This window comes from Mobula birostris, chromosome 6 (genome assembly GCF_030028105.1).
Source record: "Mobula birostris isolate sMobBir1 chromosome 6, sMobBir1.hap1, whole genome shotgun sequence".
NCBI lineage: Eukaryota > Metazoa > Chordata > Chondrichthyes > Myliobatiformes > Myliobatidae > Mobula > Mobula birostris.
Window position 1 is genome coordinate 162,560,315 of NC_092375.1, and position 22,519 is coordinate 162,582,833.

The 22,519-nt window shown below is 41.8% G+C and overlaps 1 protein-coding gene across 10 annotated transcripts in view; it reads right to left on the minus strand.

Annotated features, from left to right (window-relative positions):
• Positions 1-22,519, minus strand: part of itprid2 (ITPR interacting domain containing 2) — a 205,409-nt gene that overhangs the window by 28,117 nt on the left and 154,773 nt on the right. For all 10 annotated transcript variants that reach the window (XM_072261755.1, XM_072261756.1, XM_072261759.1 and 7 more), the window contains one exon: positions 20,772-20,856. In XM_072261755.1, coding sequence (XP_072117856.1) covers positions 20,772-20,856 — 85 coding nt within the window. The remainder of the gene's footprint in view (positions 1-20,771; positions 20,857-22,519) is intronic.

A 22,519-nucleotide genomic window follows, 5' to 3' on the forward strand; every position in this document is an offset into this window, starting at 1 on the left:
GAGAAAGTCCTCCCCCCACATCCCCGAGGAGCAGGCATTGTCTAGCCGCCAGTTGATGTGAGGAAGACCTTAACCAGGATCAACCCACATAAAGTTGCAGAGACTGACAACATACCTAGCCTTCTGTTCGACTGTGCAGCTGTGTGTGCAGACGTTCTCACTGCTAGATCTTCAACATCTTCCTGAATCAGACCACCATACCATTAGGCTTCAAGGTCCCCACCATCATCTTAGTGCCCAAGAAGCTGACTGTATCCTGCCTCAGCGTCTAACGTCCTACGGCACTGAACTCAGCAATAATGAAGTGTTTCCAGTGGCTGGTCATGAATTGCATTAAGTCCAGCCTTCTCATCACATTGGACCCTTACCAGCTTGCATATCATCCAAATCAGTTCTGTAACAACTGCATGACCTCAGTCCTTCACACATTCCTGTCCAACCTAGATGACAATTCATTGATTTCTGTTGTGCTTTCAATACAATCATTCCCCAAAAGCTGGTGGGAAATCTGGAGAAAATCTGCAGATGCTGGAAATCCAAGCAGCACACACAAAATGCTGGAGAAACTCGGCAGGCCAGGCAGCATCTGTGGAAAAGAGTAAACAGTCGACTTTTCACACCGAGACCCTTCATCAGCATGGGAGGGAAAAAAGATGAGAAGTCAGAGTAAGAAGTTGGGGCGGGGGGGGCGGGAGCGGAGGAAGAAATACAAGGTAGTAGATGACAGGTGAAATCAGGAGGGGGAGTGAAGTAAAGAGCTGGGAAGTCGATTGGTGAAAGAGATAAAGAGCTGGAGAAGTGGGAAACTGAAAGGAGAGGACAAAAGGTCATTGAAGAAAGGGAAAGGGAAGGAGCATGGAGACTGTCCATGTTGAGTCTCAACCCCCCCCCCCCCCCCCTGTAATTGGATCTTGGACTCCTGACAAAGGGACCACAGACAGTCCACATTGGCAGCAACATCTCTGGCTCCATCACGCTGGGCACCAGCACCAAAGCTTGTCATGCCAGAGAATAGTTTACTTGTCGGTTGAAAGCTGCTCCTACCGTGCCAGTCATTGACTGCCCTGTCTGAAGGATGCAGCAGCTCTTTCCCCATGGTTTGCCTTGTGTGCCATAGCACCAGTGTCCGATTTCAGGCACTCAGGGTTACAAGACTAACACGTGCAGGAGGCCCGGTGTCTTTTCCTTCATCCCCAGGGCCCGCTTCACACTGAGATCCTGACCAGTCTTGAAGAACCATTGGGAAAGTATGCTTCAGGTTTAGGAGGACCCACCCATGCTCTTAGCTAAACATCTGTTTATTGAATGTTTAGTTTTGTAGTTGTGTAACTTGGGCAGACTTAGATATTTGGTCGAATATTTTACTGTTTGCAATAAATGATTAATTATGTGCTTATTAATAACCAATGCCTTCTGTCCCACTCACCAAACCCGTGAACCTGCCTCCTTGTAATACTGCTGCACATTAATGGCTTCTCTCTGGAAAGAGGAGTATCAAGTTTCTCAGTGTGCACATTAATGACGCTCTCACCTAGTCCATTGTCTAAACACCACCTCTTGAGACAAGAGAGCACATCAGTGTCTCCAATTCCTAAGAAAACTGAAGCCAGTGAGTCTCCTCAACACCACCCACCCCCCGAACCATTCTCTCCACATTCCACCAGATCACCATTGGGTGCCTTGATCAGCTGCATTTCCATCTGGTATGGGAATTGCAATGCATCAGATTGCAAGACCCAACAATGGATAGTGAAGACTGCTAAAAGCATCGTCAGGGTCTCTCTCCACCCCCATTCAGGACACATATTAGAAGTGCTACATACTCATTACCTCCAACATTGTCAAAGACCCTTTCTGTCCTTCCCAATTTCTTTGACCTCCTGCCTTCAGAGGTACTGTAGTGTAAAAACCAGAACTGTCAGGCTGGTTAACAACTTCTTCCCCCAGGCTGTTAAGACTTCTTAACACCCTGCTGCCACCCAACACACATGTACATCCTTTCTGAATGCCTTACCCCTCCACTCCCCAACTCATAGACAAACTCTCATCCTGCACTGGTCACGTTTCATCTTTAATTGCTGCTGTTTAACATGTTTATATGACTGCTGGTTTTATTATAAGAGTGCCAGTAACATTATACTATCTTGCCTAAACATGCATCTCACACTTTATGTCAACTTGTCAATTTTCAGGCCATCTCACCCAGGGACTTGTGCTAATATTATTTTGTGACTGTATGTGTTTGAACTTGAACAAAGGAGAGTCTAATGGATGATATTTACTTGGATCTTCAGAAGGCTGCTAGACAAGATAATACCCCAACGCATTACAGGAAAGATACAAGCATGGACAGAAGTTTGGCTGACTGGTAAAATGCAAAGTGTGGGAACAAAGGGAAACTTTTTGGTTTGGCTGCCAGTGACCTCCATTAATTTGCATGTTATATATTAATGATCTGGATGATAAAATTGACGGCTTTGTGGCCCAGTTTGCAGATGATACAAAGATAGGTGGAGGGGCAGGTAGTGTTGAGAAAGCAGAGAATTTGCAGAAGGATTTGGACAGTTTATTAGATTAGGCAGAGAAGTGGCACATGGAACATAGTGTATGCTCATGCATTTTGATAGAAGTAATAAAGACAACTTTCTAAATGGAGAGCAAATTCGAAACTGGAGGTGCAAAGGAACTTGGGTGCCCTAATGGAGGATTTGCTAAAGGTTAACTTGCAGGTTGAGTCAGTAGTTAGGAAAGCAAATGCATTGTTTGTATTCATTTTGAGAGGAATATAACATAAAAGCAAGGATGTAATGCTGAGACTTTACAAGGCATTGGTCAGGCCACATTTGGTGTACTGTGAGCAGTTTGGAGTGCCATACCTAAGAAAGAATGTACTGGCATTGGAGAGTAGCCAGGTGATCAGCATTTGATAGCTCTGGGCCTGTACTCGTTTGAGCTGACAAGAATGAGGAATGTTCTCATTGCAATCTATTGAGCATTGAAAAACCTAGAAAAAGTGAATGTGAGGAGGATGTTTCTATTTGTGGGGGAGTCCAGGACCAGAGGGCTAAGCCTCAGAATAGAAGGATGTCCCTTTAAAACAGAGATGAGGAGGAATTTCTTCAGCTGATGGAGATGTTTTGAAAAATATTAGTATTACCGAGGAGGTATCTGCAACCTTACATTGTATTAAGGTGGATGGATCTTATTAAGATTCTTGATTAGTCAGGGCATGAAGAGGAGAAGGCAGGAGATTGGGGCTGAGAGGGAAATGGTCAGCCATGATGAAATGGCAGAGCAGACTTGAAGGGCCAAACTACCCAATTCTGCTCCTATAGCTTATGGTCTTATTAGATTCTATGAATCACTAAGGCCTGACTGAGTACACACTGGGTTTTGTGGGAGTCCAGAGAAGAAATTACAGAGGAGATATTTGCTTCATCATCAGACATTAATCACAACACGCTGGAGGAACTCAGGTCGGGCAGCATCCGTGGAAAAGATCCGTCGACGTTCCGGCCCGAAACGTCGACCGATCTTTTCCACGGATGCTGCCCGACCTGCTGAGTTCCTCCAGCGTGTTGTGAGTGTTGCTTTGACCCCAGCATCTGCAGATTATTTCGTATTTATGATCAGACACTAATGATGTTTCCAAAGGCTGGAAAGTGGCTAATGTTCTTCTGTTATTAAAAAGCAAGGACAACCCAGGAAACTAATGGCCAATCAACCTGATAGCAAGGGTAGGGAAAATTACTGGAGGGTATTCTGAATTTGCCAAAATTTGAATAGACAGACTCTGATTAGGAGTCAGCATGGAAATATGCATTGGAAGTTGTGTTAGGCAAATCTTTTAGAGTTCTTTAAAATGACATTTTGTTAAGGGAAAGACATGGTTAAACTGAAAACAGTGCGGGAAATATTTCCGAATATACTACAAGGAATGAGGGTCTGAATTAAACATCAGCTGGGCTGGCTCAGTCTTTATTCCTAGGAATGTGGGAGAAGGAGGGCTGATCTTATACAAGTGTTCAAAACTATGGGAGGCATTGAGAAGGTATGATAAGAGTCCAAAACTAATGGACATACATTCAGGTTGAGAGAGGAAAGATTTAAAAGCGACCACAGTTGCAACTTTTTGTCATAAAGGGTGGTGAGTATTTGGAATGAGCTGCCAGAGGAAGTAGCTGAGGCGAGGACAATAAAATCACTTATAAAGCATTTGAATAGGAAAATGGAGGGTGGGGCCTGGAGGGATGTGGGTTGAATGCAGGAAATTGGGACCAGCGAGGCAGACAATGTGGCTGGCATGGATTTGTTAAGCCATAGAGACTATATCTGTGCCGCTTGCTCCATGACTCCAGAAGGCAAGATCACATAGGATCCAGGATATGCAATCTGACTGGGCACCAAATTTGCCTGGTAAAAGGAGTCCGAGGATGGTAGTGGAGGGCTGTCGGCCTGTCACCAACGGTGTGCCACAGGGATTGGTGCTGGATCCCTGATCTGAATGAGAATATAGGTGGCATGACTTATAAGCTCATTGACAAGGTTGGTGGGATGATGGACAGTGAAGAATCAGGATCAAGCAGGAAGGTGGGCAAAGGAAAGGCAACTGACATTTAATTCAGACACGTGAAGTGATGCATTTCAGGAAGTTAAACCAGGGCAGGGTAAATACAGTGAATGACAGGGCTCCAGGGAGGGTTGCAGAAGAGATCTAAGGGTGCAATTACTTAGTTGCTTGAAAATGGTGACACAGGTAGACATCAAATCAAGTCAATTTTATTGTCATTTAGCTACATACATGTATATTGTCAAATAAGATGTTTCTCTGAACCAGGATGTAAAGCACAGTGATGCACATATCACACAGTAACCTATGAAAGTAAGGATAAAATCTACAGAAACTAAAGAGCATATATTAACTATTGTAAAGTACAGAACAGATAAACCAGTGACACTTTGAATATAATGCAGCAGGGAGTTCAGAATGGCCTGAGGAAAAATACTGTTTCCCATCCTGAACATTTGTGTTTTTAATCCATCGGAGTCTCCTGCCTGATGATAGAAAGTCAAAGAGGATACTGGATGGATGGGTGGGATCCTTAATAATACTAAAGGCCCTGCACATGCAGCGCTCCTGATAGATGTCCCCAACGGATGGTGGGGAGGCCCTATGATCCTCTCAGCTGTTCTCACAGTCCTTTGTAAGCAATTCCAGTACGATGCTCGGCTGCTCCCATACCAGATGGAGACGCAACTCATCAGGACACTCTCCTGGTGCTCCAGGTGCAGTTAAGATGGTGGGGTGGGGGTGCCTTGCTTAACTCAAGCTGCTTAGGAAGTGGGATAACTGTGGTATCTTCTTGTGAAGGTGAAGGCAGCATACAGCATGCTTGCTTTCTGCAAAGGGATCACTGAATACACGAATAGGAACGCCATGTTCCAGTTGTACAACACTTTGGGTAAACTGCACTTGGAGTATTATGTGCATTTCTGGTTGCCATGCTATTCATTAAGCTACAGGGGGTGCAGAAAAGTCTCACAAGAATATTGCCAGGACTGAGGGCTTATGCTATAAAGAGAGACTGGATAGGTTGGGATTGCTGAGAAGTTTAATGGAGACTGGAGGAACAAGATTTCCACACAGAGGCTTCCTACAAGAGAAAACTCAGAAGCAGATAAATTTCAAAGCAACACACACAAAATCCTGGAGAAACTCGGCAAGTCAGGCCGCACCTATGGAAATGAATAGATGTTGATGTTTCGAGCCATGATCATTCTTCAGGACTGAGAAGGAACAGGGAAGATGTCAGATACATTTATAATGTTTAAAAGACATTTGGATAGGTTCATGAATTGGAAAGGTTTAGAGGACTTTGGGTTGGATGTGGGCAAAATGGTACTAGCTCACAAAGGCACCTGGAACAGCTTGGACCAGTTGAGCCAAAGGGTTTGATTCCGTACCATGTTATTGAGGCGAAGGGACATTGAAACCCATTTCTAGTCAGTCATGTACTTATGTCAAAATGTTTACCACATTCTTCAATTACTATAAAAGTATAAAGTATATCAATGTAGTAATTGTGGAGCTTTCCATATCATATAGCTGCCAACCTGTTTAATTTTTTGGTGGAAGTATGAAATTGAAACAATGATTAAGTTAAATGATAAAACCGGTTTCAGCAGGAACTTGTTTTCCTTGCAACCATTACCAGAGTCTAGCATACTTCATCACTTCAGCCAAATGGTGGCAGCATCCACAAAGCTATTGCAGTTGTAAAACAGGAACTTACTTTTGATTATGTTTGATTTCAAGCACTCTTACTTATACTGAAACCTGAATGACATGTTGTAGATAAAGTTAACTTGGGATTTTAATAATTTAGTGTAGATTCCATGAACCGCACTCCTAGAATTTGGATAAATATTCTTGAACCTCACCTGGATACTGTTAACCAATTCCATGCCTATCATGTAACTACTACTTTAAATTGATATAGAAACTAAACTCTAAAATCATGAAAGCTAATGATCTGAGTAGGATACTCATTTATTTTGAGCCCAGTGGGAAAAATAAAACATGGTACTTAAATATTAAAGAAATCTTGACCTAACACTATCCAAACAGCAGCTATTTTTTTTTCCCCACAGAGTTGCAGTTTTGGGTTTTATCAGGCATTATATACGAGCTTTAATTTGCAATGTTTAAATTCAACAATGCAGAAGACCCGGTAGAAGGATGGTCAAGAGTTAATGTTCTATATGAGATACGAGTAATTTAATCTCAGAAGTTTACTGCAAGTATTGACTAATTTTATTAAGCTATTTAAAAATACTTGACAGCTAACAAATAGTTCACTGATAAATTAATAATTTTAGATTACAGTATTCTCTTTAATCACACATATAGTGGATAAAAGGATCTACACACGCATAGTCCAAAAAGATCTCAATTCCATAAGACTATAAGATATAGGAGCAGAATTAGGCCACTCGGCCCATCGAGTCTGCTCCTCATTTCAACATGTCTGATCCAATTTTCCTCTCAACCCCAATCTCCTGCATTCTCCCCATATCCCTTCATGCCCTGATCAATCAAGAATCTGTCAACCTCTGCCTTAAATAATATACACAAAGATTTGGCCTCCAAAGCTGCCTGTGACAAAGAAATCCACAGATTCACCACTCTCAGGCTAAAGAAATTCCTCATCTCCATTCTAAAAGGACGCCCCTCTATTCTGAGGCTGTGTCTTCTTGTCTTAGACTCTCCCATCATATGAAACATCTTCTCCATATCCACTCTATCAAGGCTTTTCACCATTCGATAGCTTTCAACTGGACACCACTCATTCTTCTGAATTCCAGTGAATACAGGAACAGAGTCATCAAATGCTCTTCATATGACCAGCCATTCAATCATCTTTGTGAACCTCTTTTGAACCCTCTCCATTTTCAGTACATCCTTTCTAAGATAAGAGGCCCCAACCTGCTCACACACTCTCCAGCATTTTATAAAGCCTTAACATTACATCCTTGCTTTACATCCTCTTGAAATGAATGCTAACATTGCATTTGCCTTCCTCACCACAGACTCAACCTGCAAGTTAACCTTTAGGGAATCCTGCACAAGGACTCCCCCAAGTCCCTCGGCACCTCAATTTTTTTTGTATTTTCTTTCCATTTAGAAAATAGTGAACCCTTTTATTTCTTCTACCAAAGTGCATGACCGTACACTTCCTAACACTATATTCCATCTGCAACTTCTTTGCCAATTCTCCCAATCTGTCCTTCTGTAGCCTCTCAACTTCCTCAAAACTACCTGCCCCTCCACCTATCTTTGTATCGTCTGCAAACTTTGCAACAAAGCTATCAATCCCAACATCCAAATCATTGACATATAACGTAAAAAGAATCAGTCCCAACACAGACCCCTGTGGAACACCACTAGTCACCGGCAGCCAGCCAGAAAAGGTTCCCTTTATTCCCACTCTTTGCCTCCTGTCAATCACCTACTGCTTTATCATTGCTAGACTCTTTCCTGCAATACCATGGGCTCATAGCTTGTGGCACCTTGTCAAAGGCCTTCTGAAAATCCAAGTACACAACATCCACTGATTCTCCTTTCAGTCTCCTACATGCAATTTCTTCAAAGAATTCCAACAGATTTGTCAGGCAAGATTTTCCCTTGAGAAAACCATGTGGACTACAGCCTATTTTATCATGTGCCCCCAAATACCCTGAGACCGCATCCTTAATAATCGACTCCAACATCTTCCCAACCACTGAGGTCAGACTAACTGGCTTATAATTTCCTTTCTTCCACCTCTCTCCCTTCTTGAAGAGTGGAGTGACATTTGCAATTTTCCAGTCTCCTGGAACCATTCCAGAATTTAGACATACTTAAAAGATGATTGCTAATGCCTCCGCGATTTCTTCAGCCACTTTTTTTCTGAACTCTGGAGTGTACACCATGTGGTACAGGTGACTTATCTACCTTCAGACCTTTCAGTTTCCCATGAGCCTTCTCTCTGTTTTTGTTAACTTCACACACATCATGCCCCTGACACCTGGAATTTCCAACATACTGCTAGTGTCTTCCACAGTGAAGACTGATGCAAAATATTTATTCAGTTCATCCACTATTTTGTTCTCCCCCATTACTAACTCTCCAGCATCTTTTTCCAGCGGTCCAATATCCACTCTTGCCTCTCTTTCACACTTTATGTATCTGAATAAACTTTTGGTATCCTCTTTAATATTATTGGCTAGCTTACTTTCATATTCCATCTTTACCTTCTTAACTACTTCTTTTCTGTTCATATTCGAAAGCATCCCAATCCTCTAACTTCCTACTATTTTTTACTCTATTATATGCCCTCTCTTTGGCTTTTATGTTGGCTTTGATTTCTCTTGTTAGCCTGCTTGTGTAATCTTTCTTTTAGACTACTTCTTCCTCTTTGGGATGTATATATCCTGTGTCTTCTGAATTGCTCCAGAAATTCCAGCAATTGCTACTCTGTCGTCATCCCTGCCAGTGTTCTTTTCCAATCAATTCTGGCCAGCTCCTCTCTCATACCTCTGTAATTCCCTTTACTCCATTGTAATACTGACACATCTTACTTTAGCATTTCCTTCTAAAATTTCAGTATCAATTTGATCATGTTATGATCATTTTCCCCTAAGGGTTCTCTTACCTTAAGGTCTCTAATCAATTCTGGTTCATTGCACAACACCCAATCCAAGACAGCTGATCCTTTAGTGGGCTCAACCATGATCTGTTCTAAGAAGCCATCTTGTAGCATTCTAGAAACTCCCCCTTCTGGAATCAAGAACCAACCTGATTTACCCAATCTACCTGCCTATTGAAGACCCCATGACTATTGTAACATGGCCTTTTGATATGCACTTTATATCTCCCATTGTAATTTATAGGCCATACTGTTTGGTGGTCTTTTTACCCTTGCAGTTCCTTGGCTCTATCCACAATGATTCAACATCTTCTGACCCCATGTCACCACTTTCTAATGATTTAGTTTCATATTTTAGCAACAGAACAATGCCACCCGTTCTGCTTTCCTGCCTGTCCTTTGATAGAATGTGTACCCTTGGACATCAAGCTCCCAGCTATAAACTTTCAGCCATGATTCAGTGATGCCTACAACATCACACATGCCAATCTGCAACTGTGCTACAAGTTCATCTACCTTATTCCGTATACTGCGATACAAATTCTTCAGTCCTGTATTCACCCTTTTTGATTTTACGTTGCAACTCATCCTGTTGACTGCAGTTTTGTCCTCTCAGACACTCCTCACTACACATTACCTCTGTTTGTGTTTGTAAACCAGCATCCTCAGCTTCAGCACTATTATCTGCCTTTCCCAAAATACTTCTTGCATTGAAATATAGGCAGCTCAGGACTCTAGTCGCACCACGCTCAACCTTTTGATTCATAATTTTTTCTGAGGTCTTACCAACATCTTCCTCCACATCCTCTCCATTAACTGTTCTGGCACTCTGGTTCCCATCCCCTGCAATTTTAGTCTTAACCCCACCGTGAGGCATTAACAAACCTTCCCGCTAGGATATTGGCTCTCTCCAGTACAGGTGTAAACCATTGCTTCTGTACAGGTGTCATCTTCCCTGAAGAGAGCCCAATGATCCGAAAATCTTCTGCCCTCCCTCTTATACCAACTCTTTAGCCATTTAATAAACTGTATAATCTTCCTAGTTCTGAATGTGGCACAGGTGGCAATCCTGAGATCATAACCCTGGAGGCCCTGCCCTTTAATTTAGCACCTAACTCCCTATGCAGAACCACATCACACATCCTACCCATGTTATTGGTACCTACATGGACCACGACTCCTGGCTGTTCACCCTCCCACAAGGATGCTGAGGACTTGGTTCGAGATATCCCAGACCCTGGCACCCAGGAAGCAACATACCATCTGGGAATCTTGTTCTTGCCCACAGAACTTACTGTCCATTCCCTAACTACAAAGCCCTTATCACCACAGCATGCCTCTTCACCCCCCTCTTCCCTTCCGAGTCCCAGAGGCAGTTCAGTGCCAGAGACCCGAGCACTGTGACTCTCCTCTGTAATGTCATCCCCGACATGTTATACCTGCTGTTGAGGGGGATGACCATAGTGGAACTTTGCACTGGCTCCTTAACCCCTTCCCCTTCCTGACTGTCACCTAGTTTCTTGTGTCCTGCACCTTGGATGCAACTTGCTCTCTATATGGCTTGTCTATCACCCCATCAGCCTCCCAAATGATCTGGAGTTCATCCATTTCCATCTCCAGTTCCTTAGCACAGTTTGTTAGAAGCTGCAGCTGGATGTACTTTTCACAGAAGTAATTGTCAGGGACACTAGAGGTCTCCCTGCAAGAGGAACATCCCACAAGAGGAACATTTCACTATCCTGCTGTCACCCTTACTGACCCTAGCTGAGCAGATATAAACAGAACAAAAAAAGCTTTAGGTTTTCTTTCCTTTGCTTTTTCTGAGTGAAGCCTCCCTTTGCTGAAGCCTCAAGATCACCATTCTATTTCCATTCAGATGATGGCCGCTGCGCTTGCCCCTGCCTTCCTTTAATTTGCTCTTACTAATCAAACCTAAACACCGATTGGTTGCTGGTCAAAGTTCTATTATGCTGCTGTGACCTGCTACTGCTGCCTTTTATCCTCAGGCAGTGAACCTGATTGAAGTCCCCCTCCTCTCCAATCTTACGATGTCTGGATTGGCCGCTGGTCAAAACACTATTACGCAATTCAAGCTGCAAGCAGAGAAATGAGTGGTCCTGCAATGTTATGTCATAGGAGAATCCACTCTGTAAAATTATCCATTTTTGATAAGAATTTGTATGCCACTTATCAGATAAAGTCACACCAAATTTTTATCACTAAGCAATAATTCATTTGTATAACTTATTGTTGTGAACGTTGCAAAGCAAAATACCATTTATATTTGCGGTAACCAGCAACTTTTTCTTCAACGATTTAGTGCATGTTCTTGTTTTCCAAACCCAGTTTAATATGGTGATAAGGGATCTAGTGCCTTTCCGGTGTATATGATGTATGAACTCTTTTTGGGCCTCTAGCAGAGTGCAGGTATCGATTATAACCGATGTTCTGATGACAAACTCTGCTATTTTCATCAGTGATCAGGCACCATCCCTGATGAAGGTGGCGGAGTTTGTCATCGAAACATTGGTTATAATCAATACCTGTACCCGACTGGAAGCCCGAGGAGAATTTATTCATAATATGGTGATACTTTTCAAACTGCTGAACGATTACTCTGAAGTACCTTACAGTGCTTACTGACTACACTTTGACAGAATGGAGCAAACTTACGTTAAAAGTTATTAACTTGTGCATGGATATTACAATAACTTTTGGAAGACAGAGTTAAATAAAGTCATTCGTAAGATGCTGTTTGAGATGTTTTGGCCTGCTGTCAACTTTATGAGATTTCACTATTTGACTCAGCAAGAAGTGGACTGTCATTGAAGCATTCCAGGAGAACAAAACCACGTACAGAAAGTTAGGTCTTGTCTAATTCAGTCCAATTGCTCTTTTTAACCACGTGTTGGATGCTCATTACTGCATTCGACATCAACAGCACTGCATTTATCACAGCCAATCTTAAAAGTCTCAGCCCTGTGATTTCAATCATCACTGGAGAATAATATTTAAAGTTTGAAAACATTTCTACCTTTCCTTTTCTCTCACGTTCAATCTGATGTTTTGTTTGCCATTTGCTTCACCTTTTGTACCCTTTTTTAAAACATTGACTTCACAATTTCTGCCCCCACCCTCTCTGTGGTAATGTTAGATTTGTAATCCTTCAATAGATCAATCATCTCTCCTGTTCATTCAAGTTGTCAAGCCCAGTACACCTTCAGCCTGCTATTATCAGTTCATATTTTCAGCAAATAATAGTTATTAGTCTTAGATTCAGATGCCAAGTTACTAAGCTCCTGTTTGTTAATATTACCAAGAATACTGTGGTGACAACCATACCAACAGGGCAAAGTTTTTTGTGTGTATGATTTACAGTACCAGCAAATAAACTGAAGACTACGTTTAGGAATTAAGCTTTATCAGTTATCTAATTATTTTAGATGTGATTTAGGTTATATACCAAATCTTACTTAAAGTATCAAAACCTGGGCTGCTGTACCTCCCTCTGCAACTGGATTCATCCGGAGACTACAGTCAATGTGGTCAGAAATAATATCACCTCCTCACTGATAATCAACAGTAGTGTACCTCAAGGATGCACGCTTAGCCCATTGCTCTACTCTCTCTGCACTCGCGATTGTGTGACTAAGTACAGCTCAGGTGCCATCTATAAATTTGCTGATAACACAACTATTGTTGGCAGAATTTCAGATGGTGACGAGAAGGCGTACAGGAGCGAGACAGATCAGCTGGTTGAGTGGCGTTGCTGCAACAACCTTGCACTCAATGTCAGTAAGACTAAGGAATTGATTGTGGATTTCAGGAAGGGGAAGTCGAGGGAACACGCACCAGTCCTCATTGAGGGATCATCAGTGGAAAGGGTGAGCAGCTTCATGTTTCTGGTTGTCAACATCTCTGAAGATCTGTCCTGGGCCCAACATATTAACACAATTACAAAGAAGGCACGACAGCAGCTATATTTTATTAGGAGTTTGAGGAGATTTGATATGTCACCAAAGACAAGCAAATTTTTACAGATGTACTGCGGAGAGCATTCTAACTGGTTTCTGCACTGTTTGGCATGGAGGGGCCACTGCACAGGATTGAAAAACACAGCAGGAAGTTGCAAACTCAGCCTGCATCTGCAGAATCTCTTGTGTCTATTTTAATACATGCTGTTTAACAGGTAAGTTGGATGAAATGAGGGCGTGGAATTGCCTCTAGGGTCTGGGGCATTGTGGCCATAACAGAAATTTGGCTGAAAGGAGGGCAGGACTGCTGGCTCAATGTTCCAGAATACTGATGCTTTAGGCGAGACAGAAGAACACGTAGGAGTGCAGGGGGTGCTGACCTTTTTGATAAGGGAGGACACAACAGCACTGCTTAGAGAGGATATTCTTGAGGGATTATCTAACAAGGTCATTCAGGTAAAACTTCAAACTAAGGAGGGGAGAGCAACCTTATCAGGACTACATTATATATATCCCAATGATTATCAAAAACCTGAGGGACAGATGCGTCGAGAGATTTCATGTAGTTGCAAGAATAGTCGCCTAGTGTCAATGGGACCATTTAACTTTCCCAGTATTGACTGGGACACCCAGAGTGCAAAGGGCCTGGAACATGCCTGGATATTTACTTTGTTTTTAGCCACTGGTGAAATTCCAGAAGACTGGAAGGAAACTAGTGTTCCATTGTTCAATAAGGGTAGCAAGGACAGGCCAAGGAATTACAGGCCAGTGAGCATGACTTCAGTTGTTGGAAAGTTACTAGATGGAATTCTGAGGGTCAAGATCTACCATTGCCTGGATAGTCAAGGCCTGCTCAGGAATAATCAGCATGGCTTTGTGCATGGGAGGTCACGTCGGACGAATTTTTTGGAGACTCTCAAAGAGGTAACTAAGGGAATAGGTGAAAGTAGGGCAGTAGATGAAAGGACTCTAGGAAGGCCTTTGAGAAGGTCTCAAGTGGCAGATTGATGTGGAAAGTTCAGTCACATGGGACTCAAGGGGAGCTAGCAAGGTGATTTCAGAACTGGCTGGATGATAGTTGAAGGTTGATTATCTCACTGGAGGCCTATGAGTGGTGTGGTGCCCCTGTGGTCAGTGTTAGGACCTCTGTTATTCATTACATATGTAAATGTTTAGGATGCAAAGGTACAAGTTTGCTGATGATACTAAACTAGGGAGGTTTGGACTCATATCACTCACATCCCACTTTACACCAGCAGCACAGCAGTGGAAACCGCGAGCAGTTTCGAACTTCTGGGAGTACACATCTTGCACAACCCATCATGGTCCCAGAACACGTTCTACACATTTAGGAAAGCTCACCAACGAGCTGGACTATGCACATCTACTTTGATAGATGTGCAGTAGAGAGCATCCTAAAATGCTGCTTCACTGTATGATACGGAAAGTGCACTGCAGCAGACAGGAGCACTCTAACAACGGGTAGTTAAAACTGCCCAACACGTCACCAGCTTACCCACCATACAGAGAGCTGTCGGGAAAAGACCAGTAACACCATGAAGGACCTCCCTCACTCATGGACAGTTTGTTCCACTCCCATCATGGAGGAGGCCATGCAGTGTCCACAACACGTCCACCAGACACAAAATTTTCCCCAAGGAGTGAGGCTGATCAACACCTCCCCCCACTAACCCACCCCTCCAGACCTCCAATCTGCACTGTTTTATCATTTCCTGTCTGTCACCTTATGTACAGACACTCCTGTGCCTAGCATCACTTCATGGACATTAAGTCAATATATATATTGTACAAGTGCCCAGCTTGCTGAAAGTGGCCTTGCAAGTAACCAGAGTAATGAGGTGTTTAGTATGCTGTCCCGGAGCACTCAGGGCATCGAGTTTAGGAGTAGGGACGTTATGCTGCTGTTAGACAAGTTATTGTTGAGTCTGCACTTGAAGTAATGTGTACAGCTTTGGTCATCCTGTAAAGAAAGACATTTTGAAGCTGGAGAGGGTACAGAAGAGACTTACGAGGATGCTGCCTGGACTTTGAGGGCCTGAGTTATAGAGGGAAGTTGGCTATACTGTCCACAGAATGTAAGAGAATGAGAGTGACCTGTTAGAAGTCCAAAACAGCAGATACAGGAATTTAAGGAGACATAAGAGGTAACTTGCCTTTTTTTTTTTTAAAACACACAGACACACAGGGAAGTGGGTACCTGGAATGACCTGCCAGATGAAGAGGCCAAGATGGGTACAACTGCAAAATTTAAGAGGCAATTGGATAAGTACATGGAGGGGCTGAAGTTGGAGGATTATGGGCTAAATGCGGGCAACTGGAACATGCAAGGGTTAAAAGGTTCATTTTATTATCAAAGTATGTATGCAGAATACAACCCTGAAACTGGACTTCTCCAGAAAATGATAGAATACAGAAAACCATGTAATTAGTTGAAAGAAAAACACAAAAAGAAACATCTTGCAAACCCCAAACCCCCAACTCCTCCCTCATACAAAAACAGATCACCCAAACCCCCAGCCATCCAATCTGCAACAAGAAAGAATGAGTGAGAACATGAAGAAAACCAGAACAGAAAAATGCCAATGTGAACTACAGTCCAACTGTGCTCTGTTCAGCATGAGCTAGTTGGACCGAAGGGCCTGTTTCCATGCTGTATTCATTTCTACGTACCTCAGTGACGCTACAGTTCAAATTGACAACCTAGATAAATTTGGGCTGCAAAGCTGGCCAACCAAACTTGGTTGGATTTCTCATTCTCCTCCTTGTACTTCCTGTATGCAATGACACATGCTAAAGGCTGCCTGCCTGCCCAGGTGACGAGCCTACTTACTCCTTATTAATGTTTTAAATAAATGATACTTTAGTCTAGGAATACATCCCATGTTGATGCTGATAGTAGCACATAATGGTCTGCCTCTGACATTAAAAAGGCGAAGTAACAGGAAGTAGGTTTGTTATTTGCGCTGCCAGCATTTAACATGCATCATTAGATCAAAGTACAACTCACTATCACTATGGTGCCTAAATGCTTCCAACTGGGGGATGAACTTCTAGTCAGCTGATTGACCCAATTAATATCTTTCTGGAAAGAGCTATGAGAAGAAATGTCAAATATCATTGCTGGCAACTCTCATGTTTCTTTTGCCAATATGGAGTCAACAGATACCTTTGTACCCAATAGCTGACAAGGAGATTCAGAATATTAAAACACTTTAATGCCAGGAATTAGATCCAAGAATGGCATTCATTTGAAACACCTGGTAACAATTTTGTCACCAGAATTGATATATTAATTACTTGGATCAGGACACAGAATCAACCATTTGTGAACTTGCAGAGTACCGTGGGTTGGAACTTCAATAATAGTTAATAGATATTAGTCTATTGACATAACACTGAGGACAAGGCCACTTGAGGACAAGCAAAACAAGTACTTGGCTTTACACTTGTCATGGGATATGCCGGATATCTTAAAACTATGCCAGAGTACCAAGCACAGATTAAGGGAGTGATGTTCGACTCCATAAATGAAAATATGCAATAAACAAATTCAATAGTGAAATATATAGGTAGATTAAATTAAAAAAAGAGTTATTCAGGGAATGCTACTAATGGGACAGCTCTACAAAATCCCAGCAGAGGCAGAATGGACATTGTTTCATCATATTAACATTCAGACAGGAATTTTTGTAGTGTATCCAGTTTTATCATCTGTAATTTTTCCTTTTGTCCTATTCTTTTATATCCTCATTGCAATTTATTCTATTATATTTATTTATTACACTGTTCTGCTGCAGCAAAACAACACATTTCACTGCACATGTCACTGATAATAAACCCTATTCTGATGCTTTTGTCTTGCCTCTTAAATGATTTTTGCCTGGGAGTTAATAGTGCATATGACTAATGTGACATCATGGATCTACTCAAGGGTCCAACTGATCTAGCCACAACTCCTTTGCACAGATCTGCATGAAAAGAATGAGTTCACATTTTATTCTGAAGTAAGTCTTCAGCTCTAACTTACACCAAGAGATAACAACAGCCCCAGAAAACGTCACTATCGTCTATTTGCCCGATATCACCTGTCCAGGCCCTTCAGGTTTTATACAAATAAAAATCTCAGATACTGACTTTCATCGAAATTGATCATTAAGTGAACTAAGTCCATCATCCCAGAACATGCCTTGTTCTCATTGTTACCATCAGGAAGGAGGTACAAGAGCCTAAAGGTACACACTCAGTGATTCAGGAACAGCATCTCTGCCATCTGATTTCTGAATGGACATTGAACCCACGAACACTACCTCACTACGATATTTCAGTTTTTTTTCTATTCTAATGTATTGCATTGTACTGATGCCACAAAGACAACAAATTTCATGACATCGATATTAAACCTGAGTCTGATTCACAAGTAAATAAAACAAGACAAAAGACAATTGATAGCTTAGCATGCAATTATCTAGCCAACCATGTAACAAAAACATATACACGCCAAGAATACTTCCAACACAACCATAACTTTAATTTAACATCACAATTGTAATACATAACATTGTCAGCGATTCACATCTTATGATATTAGGCTACAAGTCCTTGGCACCTCAGTACAATCTCCTAGATTGGTCAAGTACCTATTATCCAAACTATTTCAAGGCGCTACCATTTAGTTGAAATAAGGAGGTAGATACTGTTTTAGAACACAAACAGCTAACTTCATTGATGAATTCAGCAAAATAAAGTTTTGGAAGGGACTTAAGGCAAGTTGCATGTATGTGCCTGGAGTACACTGCCTAAAGAAGTGGTGGAGGTGGATACAGCATCAATATCAGACAGGCAGACACATGAACAAGGACCTTTGATGTAGACCACGTGCAAGGAGATGGACTAGTTTAGATGGACATCATTCTGGGTTGAAGAGCTTGTTCCTGTACTATGCTTTATTGAAAGATCATGATTGGAATCCTGGTGATTTCAAAATCCAAGAATGCATCCCATCCAATCCCAGTGATTTATCCGTTTTAAGTTTAAGCCAACTTTTGAACACCTCCATGGTACTAATTTTTGACATATCCAGTGTTTCAACTGCCTTCTCCTTCACAATTGCTTTAGAATTACCCTCTTCACTGGTGAAAAGAGATACACAAACTCATTAGGTAACTTGACCGTGCTCTATCCATTCTTGTGCGAGTCCCCATTTTTTGTCCTCAATAAGCCCCACTGTTCCAAGTATCATATTTTCACTATTCATGCCCGCAAAGGCCAAGCCCAGATTTCCATTTAAATTGGTGGCTAATCATTTCCGACAAGCTCTCTCTTATTTACTTCCCCTCTGATTCTCAGTAATTTGACAGGTTCTCGCCGGTATTTACAAGCCGACACTCGGCAGTAGCAGTCAGCTTTTGCTCTGTCTTCCTCTGTACCTCTATCATCCAGGGAAATCTTTGTTCTTCCTGTGCTCCTCCTGGAATGTGCCTCATTACTGAAGGACACTGGTGAACCAGATGAGTTTTCAAGCAAAACAGTAGTTCCATTGTCACAATTACTGAAGCCAGGATTTCTTTTTAATTTAATTCCAGATTATTTAATTAACCAAAGTTAAAGTCCGCAGCTACCATGACAAGATTTGTTCACCAAGCATGTGAAGTACTAATCTGGTGTATCATCATTCACTTGTCGTCACTGAAGTAGCTTAATAGAATCAGAACAGAGTTAAATGTTCTTTCTTTATTCTGAAAATTGTGCTTCAAAGAATACCTTATTGCTCAATGATAATTCTCTTCAATTTATCATGACTGCCCTCATCTCCTCTGCGGCATTTTCTCCGGAGTGACGATGATTTCCATTCTGATTTGATATATTCTGAGCTAACAGAGGCTAATGTGGGAGTTCCATGTCCTTTCACAGAAGAGACAGGTAGTGACTGTTGGGGTGGTAGGTGGGAAGTTTGTGGATATAATGGGCTCCTTCTGCCCATGGGTTTTTTGAGTATCTGTGTTTTTGAGTCCATGAACTACTCAGCCTGATCAATACAGCCAACTAAGTATAGCAACAGCTTCATCGCTGGGAATTTTGGCCTGGGGGAAGCGGGGGTGGAATAGGTGTCCTTCCAAAAAACAGCATTGGTCACACTTCTCCAGTGCCTTGAGATGACTTCAGCAGCTAGCCCAGATGTCAGAAGCAAGATGACTGGGCAGCAATAACTGCAGCACCATGAAGAATGTGATTTGTGCCAAGTCTGAGGTCTTGATGTCCAAACACATTTTCCCTTTTATTGATTAAAGTTGTGCTGGAGCACCATAGGCAGATGTGAAATTCATCAACGATGTCTATCTTTGCTGTGAGGTAACTCCCAATTTCCGTGAGGTTGTCCAGGCTCTTGCTGTGAACTTTTACTGCTGTTGGACAGGCTGGTGCTATAGGGCAGAGGGCTGATGACCTTTGCTTTACAGATGTTCCAGTGTGCTGGAGTCAAAGGGCCTTACGAAATTGAAGTGGGGCCATGTAGAGTAGTTACCACCTTTCCCTGAATTTCCCTTAGGAGGTGTCGTGCAATGAGGGTAGTGTCCACTCTGCCTCTAGATAATGGATTCCACACTATTGATCTTTGGTTACTGGGAAGACAGTTTTTTTTAAAAATTTATTGATCTTCATTTGTGATCCTTGTCAATGAATTTCTGGGTAGACAGCAGCAATGCCCCATTACAGTTGTAGACAATTTGAACCCATGTTCTTTCTTGAAGATGGTCACAATTATGATACCCCTGAAGGCCCCTGATACATTCTCCTCGCCCAGATGTAAAAGATAGAGGATTCATGGCTGAACATCTTCACTGTCAGATTTTAGAGCTTAAGAATAACTTTAACATTACTAACTTCTTCGGAAGGGTCAAGACAGTGCATTGCAACAATAGGAACTTTATTCTGTGCATGTCCTTAAAGAAATCGCCAGAACTCTTTGCTTGAAGACTACCAAGTTACAGGAAAAATCAAAACAGAGACACATGTCAAAATATTACCAAATGTTAAACTGCTGGGCCTGACTTACAATACAATTCTATCTGCGGCATCTGTCCTTTCATGGAATGTTCAATTTAAAGGAGTTCCTAGTCTCTACATTTACAAATTCATCTAGATCAGGGGTTCCTAACCTGGGGTCCATGGACCCCTCGGTTAATGGTAGGGGTTCCATGGCATAAAAAAGGTTGGGAACCCCTGATCTAGATCTCAAATAAAAGTGATGAGCAACAATTCTATTTTTTTTCTGGTTACTTTTAATGTCAAAACTCTGAGAACATTGAAAGCTACAGCAGAATTAATGCACACAGAAATTCTTCATAAATAAGAGAAGGAAATATGGTCAACAGCTTGGAAATTCCACGTGGCATTAACATCTTGTTGATGCAAATGCACTCCTGAATTTTGAAATTCAGAGCACTTCTCCTAACCTTTTGCATTAAGATAATAATTGTTTTCATACATTCCAATACCTTGACAACTTTGTTATAAACTAAAGAATAGTTCCCTAAAACAAAACGTTTTCCACTTAGACTGAAGTCCTTCATGTAAATATTATTCAACTTACCTTTATTTGTTGCTGAAATTCTGTCATGTAGAATAGGGTTTCTGATTCCTGGCACATTTAATCCTTCTCCTTCATTGCTTTGAACCTATTCAATAGAGTAAAAAAAATGTAATGTGACTCTGAAATCTTGCAAGAGAAACACTAGCCTGCCTTGAATAGACTATAGCTCCTACCATCACTGGTTCAAACTCTCTTCTTCACATATTGCCAGGCAGAGTAACCAAGGTCAAAGCTTTTCTTTTAAAATGAACACGTTGACAGAGGTTGGGTAATGGCAAAAAGAATTTCAAGATAACAGCAGACCTCACAAATGATGAAGTATCAAGAGGACAGACATTCAGTGATCAGACAAAGAGGAGTTTGAGAGGAGAGGTTATGAGGCTGGAAGAGATTAAGTAAATAAGGAAATGTAAATATACGGAAACAAAATTAAGTCAATTAAAGTATTTATTTTTAAGAAGTTATACATAATGAAGATCACATTTCAAGTTAATTATGACGTAGGGAGGTGTTACAAAAACCGCAAGCTTTTGAAAGTGAATGAGAAGGGACCCAAGTAAAAGAATTACTTACAAATGATCAGCTAACATGGGAAATGGAAGGGAACTTGTGAGTTTAATGGGACCAGGCTCAAGAAAGCAGGCAGGTGGTTTATACACCTTTCCCACCTGTCACATTATGCACAGAGCATCTTCTCATCTAAAGCAATTTCAATCTTTGTCTCATCAACTGCCGCACTCCGAAAGTGAGACACCCTCTACACCTGGATAGCAATACAAGTTTGGACTGGGCAAAATCCCCCATCTCCATGTCGATTGAGTCCGCGCCGGAAAAATCAAAGAGGCTGGGTCCAAACCCAGGGTAAGAAATAGCCTGTTTTTCTGCAGTAACAGGACTATTCCCAGCTATGTAAAATGTCTCCTGTGGAATAACTTGAAGTATGGAATAATTATAACCTACAGTGAAAGTGGTAATGTTTCTACAGTCTTTTGAGTTCTATGTGTACCAAGTACAAATAACTCAGTCAAGACCTGTCTGTGAAATCTGAGCCTTCTTACAACCCAGTCTAGAAAAAACTTGGGTATATCATACAGTGGCAAAGTTAAAAAAATGTTCTCTTCCACATCTATTACAATATGATATTGCTAAAAATACCATACACCATACCATACCATACATATCATCAAAAAAATGCCTACACCAAATCACTGATCTGGTCCTTTAATGTTTGTACTCGCAGAAGGCCAACTTAGACCACAAGACCATAAAGCGTAAGAGCAGAATTAGGCCATTCAGCCCATCAAGTGTGCTCAGCCTTCCCTCATGGCTGATTTATTATTCCTCTCAACCCAATACTCATGCCTTCTCCGTGTAACCTTTGACACCATGACTAAATCAAGAACCTATCCACCTTCACTTTAATATACACAATGACTTGCCCTCCACAGCTCTCTGTAGCAGTGAATTACAGTTTCACCACCCTGACTAAAGAAATTTCTCCTCATCTCTGTTCTAAATGGACGCCCCTCTATTCTGAGGCTGTGCCCTTTGGTCCTAAACTCGCCAGCTATAGGAAACATCTTCTCCACATCCACCTACCTAGATTTTTCATTTTTCAATAGGTTTCAATGATATTCCACCCCCCCCCCACCTCACCATTCTTCTAAATACCAGTGAGTGCAGGCCCCGAGTCATCAAACGATCCTCATACATTAACCCATTCAATTCTGGAATCATTCTCATGAACC